This window comes from Podarcis raffonei, chromosome 7 (assembly GCF_027172205.1).
Source record: "Podarcis raffonei isolate rPodRaf1 chromosome 7, rPodRaf1.pri, whole genome shotgun sequence".
Lineage (NCBI taxonomy): Eukaryota > Metazoa > Chordata > Lepidosauria > Squamata > Lacertidae > Podarcis > Podarcis raffonei.
Genome location: NC_070608.1, coordinates 1,339,525 through 1,358,494, shown reverse-complemented (window position 1 = coordinate 1,358,494; position 18,970 = coordinate 1,339,525). Strand labels below are relative to the sequence as shown.

Genomic DNA, 18,970 nt, shown 5'->3' with positions numbered 1-18,970 from the left:
TTAGATCTTAGAGTGCTCCGCAGGTTGGGAATGGGTGCAGAGTCCTCTAATGTTGAAGTGGCAAGGATTCTGAATCCCGGTGGTTGGAAACCAGGGGAGGGAAGAGTTGCTCTTGCGCTCATGTGCTGCTCTCTGGTTGGCCACTGTGGGAAAAGGAATAGCAGGCCATTCTTCTGTTCTGAACCTCCTGAGCCTATGTCTATGCCTGCTCTAGCTGGAGGGGCCAGGGACTTTCCCTGAGCCCACCTGCCTATGTTCTGGGCTGTGGCCCCTTCCACCTCGAGCACAACACAGTCGGGTGTCAAAACATAAAGGGTGGGGGGTCATCCCAGGCTTGCGGCTTTCCCGCTGGCACCAGGGGAAGAGGACGCTGCCCTGATCCTGCAGGCTCTTACGCTGCTATCGAGGAGGTAGCAGGCAAGGCTAGCAGCAGCCGAGTGACTCCGCCAGGTGGCAGCAAAGCAGCTTCGTGGGGTTTAGAGTCCCTGGGATCTGTTGGGGGGGGGTTGGTGCTGCCTGCCCTGGTAGGGGGGGGAAGGCTCAGGAGTCCAAGGTGGGGGGGCACAGATCCCTGGGGTGCACAGCCTGTGGGGTGTGGAAGGGGTCGGAACTCCATCTGAGTCCCCCATCACTAAAGTCGCCAGCCTTGCTCTCTGCCCCCCCCCCTTGTGCCAAAGGGACCCCTCCTTCTCTGAGTTGCTCTCTTCTGGCCTCTGCAACTGCCCTGATCTCAGAGACTTTGGCTTCTTTTCCCAGGCTTTGCTTGGCAGAATTTCCCCTGGGCAGAAACTCCCCTAGAATTGCCAGCTGCAATTCCCATTATTCCGAGGCACCAGCCATGGTGTTTGGAGCCAGTGATAGCCTTCTACTCCTCCACGCATTCGCCTAATCCTCTCCGAAAGCTGGTGGCCATTACTGCCTCAAGTGGGAGGGAGTTCCACAGATTAACTGTCAAGAAATCCCTTCTTTTCTTGAGTGCTTGAGGAAGAAAATTGAGGAAGAAAATCTTTTCCCTATCCACTTTCTCTGTGCTATACATAATTTCACACACCTTATTATGCCCCCCTTCTTTTTCTCGGCTAAAAAGCCCCCAATATTATGCCCAGCTTGACTTTGGAACAGTCTTCCCTTCCTTGGAGGTTTTTAAGCAGAGGTTGGGTGGCCATTTTTCAAGGATGCTTCAGCTGAGATTCCCGCATTGCAGGGACTTGGATTAGGGTCTCTTCCAACTCTACAATCCTATGATTTGAACCTTTCCTCTCTGGGATGAAATCCCAAGGCCTGAGTGTGGGTCTAATGAAGACTTGTGGGTCATCCTTAGACGGCAGATGGCCTGTTCTGTGCGCCAGGCCAAAGGACAGCATCTCTTGCAGGGACGATCTGAACGATAATCTTGGTCATTTGATTGCCCTTTCTACCCATTGCTGTCTTTTTATTTGTATATATTGCTTGTTTTATGTTGCCATGGCCATTGGCTAATGCGAATAAAGTTATCTATCTATCATCTCACAGGGAGGGATGCGGGAGAGACAAAACAAGCCAATTCAGAGTAAGTTTACCGGAGAATAATTCTTTATTTCCTCACCCCCCCAACACACACGTGCAGAGACTGCTGATCCCTAGCACTGGTCTTCTGCCTTGGTGCCATAGACCTCCACCTCGCACAAGGTCAAGTATTCGGCCCTTCCCGGGATGTGGATGCTCACATAGCGGCCCTTGAGCCAATTGCAATACAAGGTGCTGACGGAGCCAAGGCTGGTGTCTGTGATGGTCCCACAGCTGGAGAGAGAAAGTGGAGGTGAATTCAAAACAGCTCAGGCTATGGGGATATTCATATATTTATTCATACGTTTTGTTTCTAAGCCGCTTTATATTTAAAGGAAAAAATCTCAAAGCAGTTTTCAACCTGTATGTGAAAGGACTCCCAAATATCAGCCCCCGCCCATTCCTATCGCTCAAAGGTGGCTTCCCACATTCCCCAATTTTCATCATTAACCGCTGGTGTTGTTCTAAGGGCCCACTGCATGCCCAGGTCTTCACAAAGACTGAGGGGCCAGATGGCTGTGCCAAGGCAGGACAAGGGGCGTCTAACAGATCTCTGAGCTGAGGGATTGGAGGAAGGGCAGCGCCCGGTGGCGAGGGGCTTCTGACCGAAGAGAGTAGAGAGGAGGTGGCCAGGTGGAGTCCGAGGAGGACCCAGGAGCAGGGGGCCGCAGGGGTCAAGGGGGGTGAGGAGCTGATGGCGGAGCAGAGCTTTGGCTAAGGAAAGCGCAACTTCACAGAGGAGGGAGAAGCGAAGAGAATTGGCGATGTGCTGAAGAGGTCGGGCAGAGGAGAGGAGACCAAGGAAAGCCTGGACTTCATCCCTGATCCAGGAAGTGGGGTCTTCTGGGAACAAAGAGTGAATGAGAAGGAGGGATTGGGGTGGGGTGAGTGTGTGTTTTGATTTATGCCCTGTCGTTTCCCCTGATGAGACTCAGTATGGCTTTGTCAGGTGTGAGTGCAGGAGCCAGGCCCTGTGACCAATAGGACTCTGCAGGACTGGGGCCTTCCTAAGTTTGTTCTGAAGAGGCAAGGTGCGGCCTCACAGGTGAGGCTGCTTGGTAACTCACTGTACCTGGTGGCAAGAGCAGGGAAGGGATATAAGGTCAGCATTTTCTTTCGACTCTTTGCCACAGCAACACGCTTTCTGCCTTGCTGCATTTGGCTTCTTGCTTCCTGATCCTTGAACCTCAGCTTCTTGACTCCCTGCTTCCTGACCCTCAGACCCTTGGCTTCTTGACTCCCTGCTTCCTGACCCTCAGACCCTTGGCTTCTTGACTCCCTGCTTCCTGACCCTTGGACCACTGACTTTGTGACTCCTTGCTTCTTGAACTGCAAAACACATGGAAAAGCAATCATTACCAAAAAACCCAATTAAACGTTGGTAGAATTAAAACTGTACACATCGTGTTTGCTGGGACCTGTGTAGAGGAGGGCGACCAAGATGGCCAAGAGTCTGGGAACCAAATCTTAATGAGGAACGGTTGATGGAATTGGGTATCTTTAGCCTAGAAAGGGAAATATGAGAGCCATCTCCAAATATCTCAAGAGCTGTCACCTGGAAGATGGAGCAATCTTGTTTTCTCCTAGGCTGGAAGGGAGGACCTGAACCAAGGACTCCATCTTACAAGACGGGAGATTTCTGAAAGGAGATTTTGGGAAGAGGCAACTGGAACTCACAGGGGGTTGGACTTGCCATGGTCTTCCACAGAGTCTCCCACGCGGACCTCGGCTCCCTGGAGTCTCAGACCGCAGCAGTCCCCACGATTCTTCACCACCACAGCAGAGATGGCGTACTGCTGGCCCAAGTCCACGTGCCACCAGGGCTCCGTGTCCAGCTGCGTGTGGGTGCAGGTGCCCGTTTTATACCAGTCCCCACCGCAGTTCCCATCCACGGCTTTGCTTGCTGTTCCAATAATCTCGTGGGGGTAGATGGAGGACTGACAGGTTGGGCGGCCTCTGGCCAGGTTGCGAGCTGGAGTCAGGGAATGACAGAAAGAAGATGGGGGGGAGGACAAATAATAATGCAATAAGAGATCAGCCCATCTCATCCACTCAAATACTTCTGGGAAGCCCCCAAGCAGGACAGGAAGGCAACAGCAGGCTCATTATTATTTTTTAATTTAAATTTCTTACATGCTCAGAACAAGCAGTGACACTAAAGAATACAGTACCACTGATGTGGTAGCATTTCTTAATTACACTGCAGCCATGTGCCCTACTTGAGAGAAGGAAGCCCCAGGTCCGCACAGAAGCTCAGAGAAAGGAGGAGGTGCTTACAGAACAAAACTAGACTTTTTATTGAATTGCACTTGCTTACTAGCAGTTCCTGTGAACAGGATCTAGGGGTCTTGGTGGACCACAACTTAAGATGAGTGATGCAGAAGCAAAAAAAAGTGAATGCTATTCTAGGCTACATCAGTAGAAGTCTAGGGTCCAGATCAAGGGAAGTAATTGTTCCACTCTCTTCTGCCTTGGAATACTGTGTCCAATTCTGGCCACCATAATTTAAGGAGGATGTTGAGAAGCTGGAAGGTGTGCAGAGGAGGGCGACCAAGATGATCAAGGGTCTGGAAACCAAGCCTTATGAGGAACGGTTGAAGGAGTTGAATATGCTTAGCCTGGAAAAGAGGAGCCTGAGAGGAGATATGAGAGCCATCTGCAAATATCTCAAGAGCTGTCACCTGGAAGATGGTGCAAGCTTGTTTTCCCCTGCTCTGGAGGGCAGGACTTGAACCGATGGCCTTACGTTACAAGAAAGGAGATTCCTACTAAACATTTGGAAAAACTTTCTGGCAGTAAGAGCTGTTTGGCAGTGGAACAGGCTCCCACGAGAGGGGGTGGACTCTCCTTCCCTGGGGGGTTTTAAGCAGAGGTTGGGTGGCCACATGTCCTGGGTGCTTGAGTTGAGATTCCTGCATTGCAGGGGGTTGGACTAGATGACCCCGGGGTGCCTTTCAACTCTACAGTTATATGATCCTATGAGGCTGGCCCAGGGTCTCTCTCTCCAGAAACAGCAGGGCCAACAGACTGAAATGGAATCCTATTTGTTGACTTAATAAAGTCTATCTTGTGCTTGCTTGTAATAAAACTCCAAAGTGTTGCTTTGACCCATAGACTGGCCCTTGCGTCCACCATGTCTTACCAATAGCTTGCAGTTCTGGCTTGCAGCTCTGGGCCTCTGCCTGGCCTGCCAGGAGCACCAGGGCCAGCAGCCACGTCCAGGTGGGGAGCATCCTGCAAAGGCAGAGGGGAGATGGCAGTGAGGGACAGCCGCCTGCAGGAGCCATGGGGCTCTGGGCCCCCTTAGCAGCCTCAGAGGGCTTTGGTTGCAGCCAGGAGTGCTGAAGAGGCATTCAGGTCAATCAAGGACCACGTTGGGCAGGAGAACGGTCGTCCTCCAAAGATTCCTGACAGTCCTATATAAGACCTGAACAATAAGAATGCCATTTCAGATCTGCCCATTCAGGGTCAAGACTTCTAGGCATGTTCTAGGCTTCAAGGCTCACATCCAATGGATTTCCCAGACTTACCTTGGCTCTCTTTCTTGGGATCAGCGCCTGTTGTCCTTCTTGGTGGCTTGGCAAGCCCAGGTTTTTCTCTGGAAACTGACACAGAGACCTCCCTGCTTCCAGCTGAGTCCTGTCCCTCCTGGTTTTATCCCCTTTCAAACAGGCAGTTCCTGTTTGACTCAGAACAACCCAACCAATCAGGAAGACTTTGACAGCGGGAATTTGGCTATCAAGATCCACTGTTTACATCCGTCTTCTCACACAGCTTGTGTGGTTTCTACATCTCTGTCAAGAGGGGGAATTTGCACTGCCTTATCACCAGGGGATCTGCCTTGAGTTTAGCAATATATCCTTGTTGCACTTTGAGAGCAGGTGGATGCTAAAGTGAGTACAGTAATACCTTTAGTTGAATGTGCTTTGTGTTGAGCGCGTTTGAGTTGCGCTCCGCGGCAACCTGGAAGTAACGAAATGGGTTACTTCCGGGTTTCGCCGCTCGTGCATGCGCAGATGCTCAAAATGACGCCATGCGCGGAAGCGGCAAAACACGACATGCACAGACGCGCCGTCACATCTTGCGTTCCGTTTGGGATGCGAATGGGGCTCCAGAACAGATCCCGTTCGCATCCCGAGGTACCACTGTATTGGACGCAGCCAGTGTGAGGTTTCCTGAGCCCTGCCATGACCACCACACTCTGTGATCTATGGCAGTTGAGTGCCAGACGGCAACTAAGGCCTTCGATGGCTGCATCCATCGAAGGTTCTTCCTCCACTGAAGGCCAATTGCTGGGAACCACAAATAGTGAGAGCGCTGTTTCGCTCCTCTCCTTCTGGTGTGCTTCCCATGGGCACCTGGTTGGCAACGGAGAGAACAGGATTCTGGGCGAGGAGATGGACCTCTGGTCTGATCCAGAAGGTTGCTATGAAATTCTTAAGAGAGCCTCTTGACCTCACATAGGTAGACTTTGTTTACAAAGCTATTGTACTGCCAACCTTGCTGTCTGCTTGTGAAACATGGACCACGCCATCTCCAACTCCTCGAAAGATTCCATCAACGGTGTCTCTGGAAATTTTTACACATCACTTGGGAAGACAGGCGAACTAATGCCAGTGTAATGGAAGAAGCAAAGATCACCAGTGTCGAAGCAATGATTCTTCAACATCAACTTTGTTGGACTGGTCATGTTGTGCGGATGCCTGATGATCGTCTTCCAAAGCAACTACTCTATTCTGAACTTTAAAATGGAAAGAGGAATGTTGGTGGTCAACAAAAGAGGTTTAAAGACTGTCTCAAGGCAAATCTTTAAAAATGTAGCATAAACACCGACAATTGGGAAACACTGGCCTGCGAGCGCTCCAATTGGAGAACAGCCTTTACCAAAGGTGTGATGGGCTTTGAAGACACTCGAACTCAGGACGCAAGGGAGAAACATCCTAAGAGGAAGGCACACTTGGCAAATTCACACTGGAATCAACTCCTGCCCAAAAATCTATGTCCCCATTGTGGAAGGACGTGTGGGTCCAGAATAGGCCTCCACAGTCACTTACGGACTCATTGTTAAGACTGTGTTTATGGAAGACAATCTTACTCGACTACGAGGGATCGCCAAAAATGCCTCTGAATGGCAATTGCTGGGCACCGCAAATAGCGAGAGCGCTGTTTCGCTCCTCTCCTTCTGGTGGGCGTCCCATGGGCACCTGGTTGGCAACGGAGAGAACAGGATTCTGGACGAGGAGATGGACCTCTGGTCTGATCCAGAAGGTTGCTATGAAATTCTTCAGAGAGCCTCTTGACCTCACATAGGTAGACTGATGTTGTCAATGCTTCTTCATACTATTGACTTTGGGTTTTAATGGGCATGGCTGGGATGTGGCCAAAATAAATATGGCTTTTAGTGTTTGTTCAAACATGTGTTTAATGAGAAATTGGAGGCTTCATATATTCAAATCACTTGGCACTGCCTAGGGACAAATATTACTTCCTCTTGCAGGACAGAGTCTGTGTCCAGTTGGAGGGGACAGAGAGTTCTAGGAGTCCAGAAATTTCATTTTTTTTTAAGGCAAGTTCCAGTCCCTTGGAGATTTACACTCCTCAGAATAATTAAGCAAGTCTGGATTTGGCTTAAACTAGGTTTAAATGTGTTGTTTAGACATGCTAGGCTGCCCAGTGGTTGTCCCAATTCACCTTCCTGCCATGTCTTTAAACTCACCTCCTTTATTGTTATGATTTGACCTTGTTATGGAAAATATTCCGGGGTGAGACACCACTCAACAGTCCAGCTCATCAGGGTGCAAGTCCCCTGTGGGTCCATGAGCTCAGTAAAAGGAGGAAGTTCCAGCCAAGTAACTTGGAGCAAAACAGCAGTCAGTAGACCATGATCTTTATTGTTGCGCAACAGGTCCCCCCAGGAGTAAGAACCCCGAGTAAGGGGTGACGTCCTCTTTTAAACCTTCCCTCCTTCCCCCAGAATACACTTCAAGGGGCATCACTGATACATCATCACTACATCACTAGCATGTCACAAATGGGCGGGGAGGGACAAGTCCAACATGAGGTCACTTTCTCAGACCCCTTTCCCAACACCTCTTAAGTCCCCATCACCGAAAGAACAATAAAACTCTTTCCATATCCTTGCCCTCAGGACTGGTCTGGAGATGGGCTTTCAGAACATCAGACTTGCTCAACCGCCTCTGCGGATGTCTAGTGTTGCCCCCCTGGTCGCTCCCTGGGTGGGGGGCCGTGTCTGTGCTCTCACGCTTGGGGAATTATGGCGGGATGCCCTGTTCCTGCTGCCTACAGGACTTCCTGCTTCTTGGTTCATGGAGGGAGGTGGAGCCCAAATTCACCTTTCTTTAAGGGTTAAAATGGCCTTGGAATGAGGAGAGCCGGTAAAAGTATGGATTTTCTACGAATTTATAAATCTAGGTATCTTCCTTGAGCTGTCAAGTTGAAAGGATGGTGTTATGTACTGAGTTGGATAGGATCCAAAATGCAGCAGTCTGATTGGTCCTAGAACAATAGGATCCAGAATGCAGCAGTATGATTGGTCCGCAAGAGCCACCCAATCCAGCTCCAGGTGGAAGTGAATCCGCAACCTGATTGGCCTACAGGAGAATCCCAGTATTAGCCAATCACGTGGGGCCCATTGTGTAAATAATGTATATAAAGCAGATATTTTGGGGAAACATTCATTCCTCGCTACTATGAGCTGAATAAAGAGCATGAAATCTACTCTCGACTCCGAGTATATTTCAGATACATTCAGACATAATATTTGTAATGAGTGCCTCCTTCCTCCTGCCATTTTGCCTCCCTGAGGAAGGAGACCCCCCCAGAGCTGCTGCCCACTGAGATCTGGGCTGGGAAGAGGGAGAGGCCACCTTTATAGCCAGGCAACTGACAGGTGCCTTTGTGATATCATAGACAACCCATAGCCAATGGGAGCAGCCAACCAGCTACAAATCCACCTAATAGTTACCTCATTCAAGCCACATTTTACCAGCTTCCTCGCAAGAATATCATGGAGGACTTTGTCCAAAGAACTTACTGAAATCAAGATACGCTATGTCCACAGCATTCCCCTGATCTACCAAGCTTGTTACTCCATAAAAAAGAAAGAAATTGGGTTCATCTGATATGACTTATCTTTGAGAAACCTATGCGGGGTCTTAGTAATCACAGCATCCTTTTCTAAGTTCTCATAGACTGACTAATGAATTATCTGTTCTCGGACCTTTCCTGGTGTCAATGTCAAGCTCAATGGTAGATAGTGATTTATATGTGGAAATAAACCAGATGGAGGAACCCATCTGTTCCATGGCACAGAGCAACTGCATTCCTGCATTGCAGTTGGACTAAATGACCCCTCAACTCTACGATTCTTGGATTATGATAATCATGGTTCTTAACTGGTCAGCCAAAGCCATTGCCTGACAAGCAGACTGGTTTGCAAGCCTGTTCTTATACATTCCACCCACACAGATGCAGCTGACTGACCCTGCTAAACCTACATCATACACCAAAACTGACCGGGGCTACCAAGGCCCTAGTCCCTAGCGAATTCTGAGCTAACGTTTTCATGATTCGCAGTGGGCAAAACGGACACCTTGTGCTTTGGGGGTGGGGCAGGGGGAGACATTTCCACTTTAATTAAAAAGTTCAACACTGAAGTCTTACACAAGGCGAGTGTTTGCCCAAGTAAGCCTTGCACACCACTGATAAACAGGTCTTGAGCAATACCTCTGCAATCATCAAAAACCCCAAACGATTCAGGACAAACGAAAGAAAGTTCAGGTGGAGTAGCATGATTTCGGCAGCCCTGTGGGGGGGGGTGTGCCCTTGGCGGGGGCCACGTTTGCAAACCTCTAGTTCTGCCCCTCCTGGTGCTAAAATCCTGCTTGTGGCTCCCCACAGGCAACTCTTCAGCCCCTTTGACCACAGGATGCTGGACTAGATGGGCCCGATCCAGCGAGCTATGATGTTGTTGTTGTAAAATATGACCATCCCATAGAGAAAGATGACTCAAGTTTTCACCGTCAGAAGAGCAGCTTCTAGGTCATTGGTTTGGGGAGAAATAGGAGTTCTCCCTGTGTGTGTGTTGGGGGGAAAGACACGATTTGGGTTTGTGTCTGACCCACAGACAAGCTCTCTTCTTGCAACTCTTCCCAACACCTGGCAGTTCAGGCTTGCAGCTCTGGGAATCCCCTTTCAGGAGTGCCTGGACCAGCCGCCAAGTCCAGGTGAGTCACCTCCTGTGAGGAGGAAGGGGGTCGTGCTGGAGCCATCGGGGTCTGCCCCCCTGTTAGCATCAGGAAGAGTAAGAAGATGGGAAAGGTGGGCTCAGAGCCAGCCAGGAATGCTGAGAGGAGGCCTTCAGAAGAATGAAGAGCCCTGTTGGCCAGAGAGCTCCATGCGCTTCCTCAAATGGCCGTGGCGGGGGAACATGCGTGGGGCAAAAGCGTTCCTGTTCAGTCCTTGTCAGCATGGAAATGGAGTGAGCGGGAGAGAGAAAGAGAGTTCTGGGAAATTACGAAAAAAATGGCAATGCTTGCATTAGCATGCTAATGTTACACATTAAAGAATATGCGGTTGAGTAAGTTTGGGGAAGTCAGTGAGGTGTGGTAGCTGTGTGATTAAATCTGTGGTTTGGTGACCATTGAAATGGGGAACCTGGAAACGAAGGGAAAAGGTTGAAAGGGGGGCAGGAGACCACTCAGTTGGCGAGAGCATGGCGTTGGTTAGAAACTGCTGAGAAGATAAGAGGGGGAAGAATGAATAAACACGGAACCAGTGTAACTGCAGACATGTTACACATGGACTCTCCTCCTCCGGAGGCTTCTAAGCAGAGGTCAGATGGACACCTGCCATTGATGCTTTCATTGAGATGACCCAACTTCCAAAATATATGATTCTATGTAGGTAAATGTATGACAGATTTGAATTTTATGCGCTTGGGGTCTCTTGCCTGAACGGTGAGGTTGGCAGGACAGCATTCCTGATCCGAAGCTCCCTGCTTGGCTGAGCGACTGTCAGAGATGTCTAAAGGGGCAGCTGCTCTGGCCAAGGGAGCTGAGGACTCTGGGCCAAGAGAAAAGGTTGGCTGACAGCTTGAAGAGATACCGTACTTTGCTGTGTATAAGACTAGGTTTTTTTATTTTAAAAATAGGTTCAGAATTGTGGGTCGTCTTATACATGGATACAATCTCCCCCCCATTTTCTCAATTTGGAGTCCCAAAAATAGGGGGCGTCTTATACGTGGGGGCGTGTTATACATGAAAAAATATGGTAAACACCAGGGCAGGAAGGTGAATTAAGGCAGTCTGTACTGCAAATCTAATTCACATTCAGACTTGCTTCTTTACCCTGAGACCTAACAGACTTTTAACATGACTACATAACGTAATACTTCATGGTAGCCAACTAGGTTCTACTCAGAGCCATCATTTGAATTAATAGACAAGTTAGGGTGCACCACACTTTTGCTTGACCCATATTTTGATTGCATTGTGTACCAATTAATATCCCTGGGTCCGAGAGCTCTTCTTGGTTCAGTAGCCAGTAATTTTTCAAGGAAACTTGTGGAGTATTTATTATTTTATTTTATTTTACTCTTTAGAGCCTTAAAGTGCAAGCCTTTACTACTGAGAAGTAAGTCTCACTGAGTTCAATAGGGCTTAGTCACTGGTATGCGGCTGATCATTATCACATTTTCTTCTTCTTCAACTACTACTACTACTATGTGTGTGAGGGGGTGCCAAAGTGAGTCTTTGACCCGGGTGAAAGAAAGCCTCGTTTCACCCCTGCAGAAGAGGAAGGCCACCCTGGGGGTGCCCTGGGACAGCCAGAAAAGTAAGGAGGAAGCTGCGGGCAGGGAAGGGAAGTAGCAGGAGGGGACAGTGGATCAGTATCAAACCACAATTATCAGCTGGTCAACATGTGTCAGGTCAGGCATGGTGTCAACGAGAAATGTGTACATAGTTATTCCCCATATAGTCAATCAACGTTTTCCAGTCTTCTTCAAACATATGTTCTTCTTGTTCTCTTCTTCTATATGTTAAGTTGACAGAATAGACTTAACATACGGAACATGCATTTCCCAGACACAAGGACTGTTCACCTTGACCACATCCGAAGGCTCCCCTTCGCACACGCAGACACACGCCATCCCAGGAAGAATGTCTGTGGACGCATTCGCTCACCAGCCGCTCTCCATTCATAAACACACACAAACACACCAGCTTCAAGCCATGAATCTCCACACAGCTTCTGCCAACTGACTTCCAATGGTGACCTTCAGCCAGCTGACATCTGCAGCACCTTCTGGCACCCACTGAATCCATGAATTTGTCCAGTCTTCTTTTAAAGCCATCTGGTTCTCTATCCTTTCTCATCCTGTCTTTCTATCCCTACCCCTCCTGCTTTTCCTCTCAGTGATCCATGTCTGTTTGTGACATCACAGAAACTTTGACATCATCGTAGCCATTGGCAACAACTAGAGAAACACCTGCACAACCCCCCCCATTGGGAGGGGGCAAGAAAGAACACTACTTACGGTCTTCAAATAAAAACATCTTGAAGGTCCCAGGCCACAGAGAAGTTAGGCTGGCCTCAACCAGAGCCAGGGCTTTCTTGGCCGTGGCCCCGATCTGGTGGAACGCTCTGTCCCAAGAGACTAGGGCCATGCGGGACCTGACATCTTTCTGCAGGGCCTGCAAGACGGAGCTGTTCCACCAGGCCTTTGGCCAAGGCACAGGCTGACCCTCCTTTGGTCATCCTCACAGAACTCTAGCCCAATGGTTGCCATTACCGTATTTTTTGCTCTATAAGATGTACCAGACCATAAAACGCACCTAGTTTTTGGAAGAGGAAAACAAGAAAAAAAATTATGAATCCCAGAAGCTAGGACAGCAAGCGGGGAAAAGCCCCCAAGAGCTGCACACACGCTCCACGCGGCTCGTGAAAGGGAGCGCTGAGCAGAGCCTCCCGCCTGCATTCGCTCCATAAGACGCACACACATTTCACCTTACTTTTTAGGAAGGGAAAAGTGCGTCTTACACAGTGAAAAATACGGTAATTTGATTCTGAATTGATTTTAGAATGAATTGATTTTAGAATGAATTGATTTTAGAATGTATTTCAATTACCGTATTTTTCGCTCTATAGGATGCACCCAACCATAGGACGCACCTTGTTTTAGAGGGGGAGAACAAGAAAAAAAATTCTCCCCCTCTCTGCTCAGCACCCCTTCAGCGAAGTAGCAGAAGAAACGGAGCCCCTTCCATTTCTCTTCCCGCTTGGCTGAAGGGGCGCTGCGCAGCTCTCCCTCTCTGCTGAAGCCAGGAGAGTCTTGCTCTCCCGACTTCAGCAAAAGGAACCCGAAGCCTCTGGAGCGCAGCGGGAACTCACACTACGCTCCGAAGGCTTCAGGCGGCTATCCCTGAAGCCTGGAAAGTGAGAGAGGTTGGTGCACACTGACCCCTCTCGCTATCCAGGCTTCAGCAAAAGCAATGCGAAGCCTTTGGAGCACGGAGGGAGCACTCCCTCTGCGCTTTGGAGGCTTCGCGTTGCTATCGCTGAAGCCAAGGAGCCTGCATTCGCTCCATAGGACACACACACATTTCCCCTTAATTTTTGGAGGGGGAAAAGTGTGTCCTATAGAGCGAAAAATATGGTAATTGATGGTGATTTTATGTAAACTGTGTTACTTTTACTGTTGTTAGCTGCTCTGACCCCGACTTCGGCTGGGGAGGGCAGGATATAAATAAAATTTTATTATATTATTTTTACCCGAAACATGTATGCATTTAGAAACTTAGCATTGCATTTGTTTTATATGAAACCAGTCAGGCACAGTTTTGCTTTTTAAAAAAAGGCATTTATTTAGGAATCTAAACTGCCTTGCTTGAGTCGTGCTGCTCTCTTCATTACTTTCACAATTGGTCTCAGGGAAAACCTCACTGGCTTCCTGAAAGGCAAACAACACATTGAGTGGGATGGCCTCCGTCCAGCAGCCTCAGCCAGACCCTCCACTGGCTGCTGCCTGGTAATTTCACCCCCGACGTCCTGGTCAACTTCTGCTGGTTTCTGCCCATGAATATCCACTGGTTCCATTCACCCTGTGCCCAGAGGATGGCATTGCCACCCCCTGGGCATGTATTTCCCAGCCACAACACTACTTACCTGGACCACGTGCGAACGCTCCCATTCACACACGCAGACACACACCATTCGAAACCTCCCATTTGCACTCACAGACACACTCCATCTGCCATCCCGTGAAGAATGTCTGTGGACGCATTCACTCACCAGCCGCTCTGCATTCACACACACACACACACACACACACAGCTTCAAGTCATCAATATCCACACGGCTTCTGCCAACTGACTTCCAAAGGTGACCTTCAGCCAGCTGACATCTGCAGCACCTTACGGCACCCGCTGGCTTCTGACTGCAAACTCCACCAGCCACCAACACCTGCCGGCTTCTGCCAGGTGTGTTACCAGACACCAGCCAGCTTCTGACTGGGGAAATTAGCTGCCTTCAAGCTGCTATCCCACCCAGCAAGCGAACTTGCCTTCTGCCTGTTCCTCAGCATCCCGTTGCGGGATGAGTGCCTCCTTCCTCCTGCCATTTTGCATCCATGAGGAAGGAGACCCCCCAAAGCTGAGTGCCACAGCTGCTGCCTCTGAGGTCTGTGCTGGGAAGAGGGAGAGGCCACCTTTATAGCCAGGCAACTGACAGGTGCCTTTGTGACATCATAGACAGCCCCCAGCCAATGGGAGCAGCTGTGGACGCGTCACCATAACTTCTTTGGGCATCACAACTGTGGCTGCACCTCAGCAGTGACTTATTTCTTTGTCTGTTGGTTATTAAAAACACTGATAGCCCCCCCCCCCGATGCTCAGGTGGGGGAGATGTTTGGCCCAGCTGCTCAGGGTGTCGTCACACCCACCCCACTGGGAACCCGACACGTCCTCCTGGGACAAATCCTGCCACTCACACCTCATCCTGGCTGGCGCCGTGGCGTGCAGGGCAGAGAAGGGGCCCCAAAGAGTGTGAGGAGCTCCCACCCGGCGATGCCCACCAGTGGGGACAGGAAAGAGGGAGGTGGATTTGGGAGGCATGAATCAAAAGTGCCCAGCGGAAGCCGTGACCCACAGGAACATGTATTTATGCCCTAGTGTGGACACAGAGGCCATGTCACATTGCCTTCTGGGCACCTTTGGACAGAGTTAGCAGAGAGCTTGTCCACTGCAGATTTGAAGCGGCTGATGTCTCATTTTGCAGCATCCAGACCACATCCTCCTCATCCAAGTGGCAGCTCAGAGCTCCCCACACACCAGATTTGTTAAATGAATTCTAGGGTCTCATATATATCAGTCATATGTTCATAAATTTACAAGGCAAACACATATGTAAGTATATAAACCACGTGTCTGAAATAGAACAGGAGAGCAATCCCAAAGCCATATTGACTCTCCTAAATTGACCCCAAATATTTCTCTGCAAAGAAGGAAGGAAAGGGGGAAGCCTCTCCATTGTCTTCTGCTTACCTGTCTTAAGGGCGTCTTTGTGTATGAACAGGGTGAGCCTGTGACCTGGTTTCAGGAATTGAAGTATTTGCTATCACAAAAGAATGGCCAGGCTGCCCAGGTAAAGCAATAAGTGACCATTGTCAGGTATCCTGGCAGACAGGGTTTCTGCTGTAGACCGCCTCCTTCTGTGATGTATGTATGATGATTTTGGGGTTGGTCTTGGGCTACAGGGTGGGCAATTTCAAAAGTCCATATAAGAGCTTGTGCACCATTGTTCTGGGTTCTCCTCCCTCCTGCGTGTGGTGAGTGAGGACCCTGTTGCAACAGTTTTAATAAAGATCAGGCTTACTAGCTGCTTTGCTTCTCAATATTCTCTGGTTGCCCCTTCATGGATCACTGCCTTGCCGTGGCGAAGGGCCTTGAATAACTCAGAGAAGCTATGAGCCATGCCGGGCAGGGCCACCCAAGATGGACCGGTCATAGTGGGGAGTTTTGACCAAATGTGATCCACCTGGAGGAGGAACCGGCAAGCCACTCCAGTATCCCTGCCAAGAAAACTCCATGGACAAAGACAACAGGCATATAAAAGTTATGACACTGGAAGATGAGCCCCTCAGGTCGGAAGGCGTCCAACATGCTACTGGGGAAGAGCGGAGGGCAAGTACAAGTAGATCCAGAGCTGATGAAGCGGCTGGGCCAAAGCCGAAAGGACGCTCAGTTGCGGATATGCCTGGAAGCGAAAGGAAAGTCCAATGCTGTAACGAAAAATATTGCATAGGAACCTGGAATGTAAGAACCATGAACCTGGGTAAGTTGGATGTGGTCAAAAATGAGATGGCAAGAATAAATATTGACATCCTGGGAATCACTGAACTGAAATGGACGGGAATGGGCGAATTCAGTTCGGATGACCATCACATCTACTACTGTGGGCAAGAAACCCGTAAAAGAAATGGAGTGGCCCTCATAGTCAACAAAAGAGTGGCGAAAGCTGTACTGGGATGCAATCTCAAAAATGATAGAATGATCTCGATACGAATCCAAGGCAGACCTTTTAACATCACAGTAATCCAAGTTTATGCACCAACTACTGGTGCTGAAGAAACTGAAATTGACCAATTCTATGAAGACTTACAACACCTTATAGAAGTGACACCAAAGAAGGATGTTCTTCTCATTATAGGGGATTGGAATGCTAAAGTAAGGAGTCAAGAGATAAAAGGAACAACTGGCAAGTTTGGCCTTGGAGATCAAAATGAAGCAGGGCAAAGGCTAATAGAGTTCTGTCAAGAGAACAAGCTGGTCATCACAAACACGCTTTTCCAACAACACAAGAGACGACTCTACACATGGACATCACCAGATGGGCAGTATCGACATCAGATTGATTATATTCTCTGCAGCCAAAGATGGAGAAGCTCTATACAGTCAGCAAAAACAAGACCTGGAGCTGACTGTGGCTCAGATCATCAGCTTCTTATAGCAAAATTCAAGCTTAAACTGAAGAAAGTAGGAAAAACCACTGGGCCGGTAAGATACAATCTAAACCAAATCCCTTATGAATACACAGTGGAAGTGAGGAACAGGTTTAAGGATTTAGATTTGCTGGACAGAGTGCCTGAAGAACTATGGGTGGAGGCTTGTAACATTGTACAGGAGGCAGCAACGAAAATCATCCCAATGAAAAGGAAATGCAAGAAAGCAAAGTGGCTGTCCAATGAGGCCTTACAAATAGCGGGGGAGAGAAGGCAAGCAAAATGCGAGGGAGATAGTGAAAGATACAGGAAATTGAATGCAGATTTCCAAAGAATAGCAAGGAGAGACAAGAAGGCCTTCTTAAACGAGCAATGCAAACAAATAGAGGAAAACAACAGAATGGGAAGAACCAGAGATCTGTTCAAGAAAATTGGAAATATGAAAGGAACATTTCATACAAAGATTACCATAATAAAGGACAAAAGTGGTAAGGACCTAACAGAAGCAGAAGACATCAAGAAGAGGTGGCAAGAATACACAGAGGAATTATACCAGAAAGATATGGATGTCTCGTACACCCCAGGTAGTGTAGTTGCTGACCTTGAGCCAGACATCCTGGAAAGTGAAGTCAAATGGGCCTTAGAAAGCACTGCAAATAACAAGGCCAGTGGAAGTGATGGTATTCCAGCTGAACTATTTAAAATTTTAAAAGATGATGCTGTTAAGGTACTACACTCAATATGCCAGCAAATTTGGAAAACTCAGGAGTGGCCAGAAGATTGGAGAAGATCAGTCTACATCCCAATCCCAAAGAAGGGCAGTGCCAAAGAATGCTCCAACTACCGCACAATTGCACTCATTTCACACACTAGCAAGGTTATGCTTAAAATTCTACAAGGAAGGCTCAAGCAGTATGTGGATCGAGAACTCCCAGAAGTGCAAGCTGGATTTAGAAGAGGCAGAGGAACCAGAGACCAAATTGCAAACATGCGCTGGATTATGGAGAAAGCTAGAGAGTTCCAGAAAAACATCTACTTCTGCTTCATTGACTATGCAAAAGCCTTTGACTGTGTCGACCACAGCAAACTATGGCAAGTTCTTAAAGAAATGGGAGTGCCTGATCACCTCATCTGTCTCCTGAGAAATCTCTATGTGGGACAAGAAGCTACAGTTAGAACTGGATATGGAACAACTGATTGGTTCAAAATTGGGAAAGGAGTACGACAAGGCTGTATAATGTCTCCCTGCTTATTTAACTTATATGCAGAATTCATCATGCGAAAGGCTGGGCTGGATGAATCCAAAGCCGGAATTAAGATTGTCAGAAGAAATATCAATAACCTCAGATATGCAGATGACACAACCTTGATGGCAGAAAGTGAGGAGGAATTAAAGAACCTTTTATTGAGGATGAAAGAGGAGAGCGCAAAATATGGTCTGAAGCTCAACATCAAAAAAACGAAGATCATGGCCACTGGTCCCATCACCTCCTGGCAAATAGTAGGGGAAGAAATGGAGGCAGTAAGAGATTTTACTTTCTTGGGCTCCATGATCACTGCAGATGGTGACAGCAGTCACGAAATTAAAAGACGCCTGCTTCTTGGGAGAAAAGCAATGACAAACCTAGACAGCATCTTAAAAAGTAGAGACATCACCTTGCCAACAAAGGTCCGTATAGTTAAACCTATGGTTATCCCAGTAGTGATGTATGGAAGTGAGAGCTGGACCATAAAGAAGGCTGATCGCCGAAGAATTGATGCTTTTGAATTATGGTGCTGGAGGAGACTCTGGAGAGTCCCATGGACTGCAAGAAGATCAAACGTATCCATTCTGAAGGAAATCAGCCCTGAGTGCTCACTGGAAGGACAGATCGTGAAGCTGAGGCTCCAATACTTTGGCCACCTCATGAGAAGAGAAGACTCCCTGGAAAAGACCCTGATGTTGGGAAAGATGGAGGGCACAAGAAGGGGACGACAGAGGGCGAGATGGTTGGATGGTGTTCTTGAAGCTACCAGCACGAGTTTGATCAAACTGTGGGAGGCAGTGGAGGACAGAAGTGCCTGGCGTGCTCTGGTCCAGGGGGTCACGAAGAGTCGGACACGACTAAACGACTAAACAACAACAACAACAATTCTCTGGTTGGCCTCTGCTATTTTCTCCTACCGATAGGGAACCCACTTAAGGACTCTTTACGGCCTCTTGGATACCCCATAAGGGAAAAGGAGCAGAACTTTTCTTATAACACCAGTTTTACCCGAGTGTCACATTCATGACTCCACATGCAGGCACTGGGAAAGAGTTGCCCTGGCTTCATGCAATGGGTGTTGGGAGGTGAATTTCTACTCCTTTGAGCCGTGAAGTGTGGCAGTTAATGACCCCTGGAAAAGTGAGGCCTTTGTCTTGCA

The 18,970-nt window shown here is 48.6% G+C and overlaps 1 protein-coding gene across 1 annotated transcript in view; it reads right to left on the bottom strand.

Annotated features, from left to right (window-relative positions):
* Positions 1–1,554: 1,554 nt before the first annotated feature.
* LOC128417264 (uncharacterized) overlaps positions 1,555–18,970 on the bottom strand; it is a 55,979-nt gene continuing 38,563 nt past the window's right edge. Inside the window, exons 9-11 of the mRNA XM_053395689.1 lie at positions 5,076–5,198; positions 3,223–3,517; positions 1,555–1,779 (exon numbers count right to left, since the gene is read on the bottom strand). Of these exons, the coding sequence (XP_053251664.1) occupies positions 1,620–1,779; positions 3,223–3,517; positions 5,076–5,198 (578 nt within the window). The 3' untranslated portion in view covers positions 1,555–1,619. The remainder of the gene's footprint in view (positions 1,780–3,222; positions 3,518–5,075; positions 5,199–18,970) is intronic.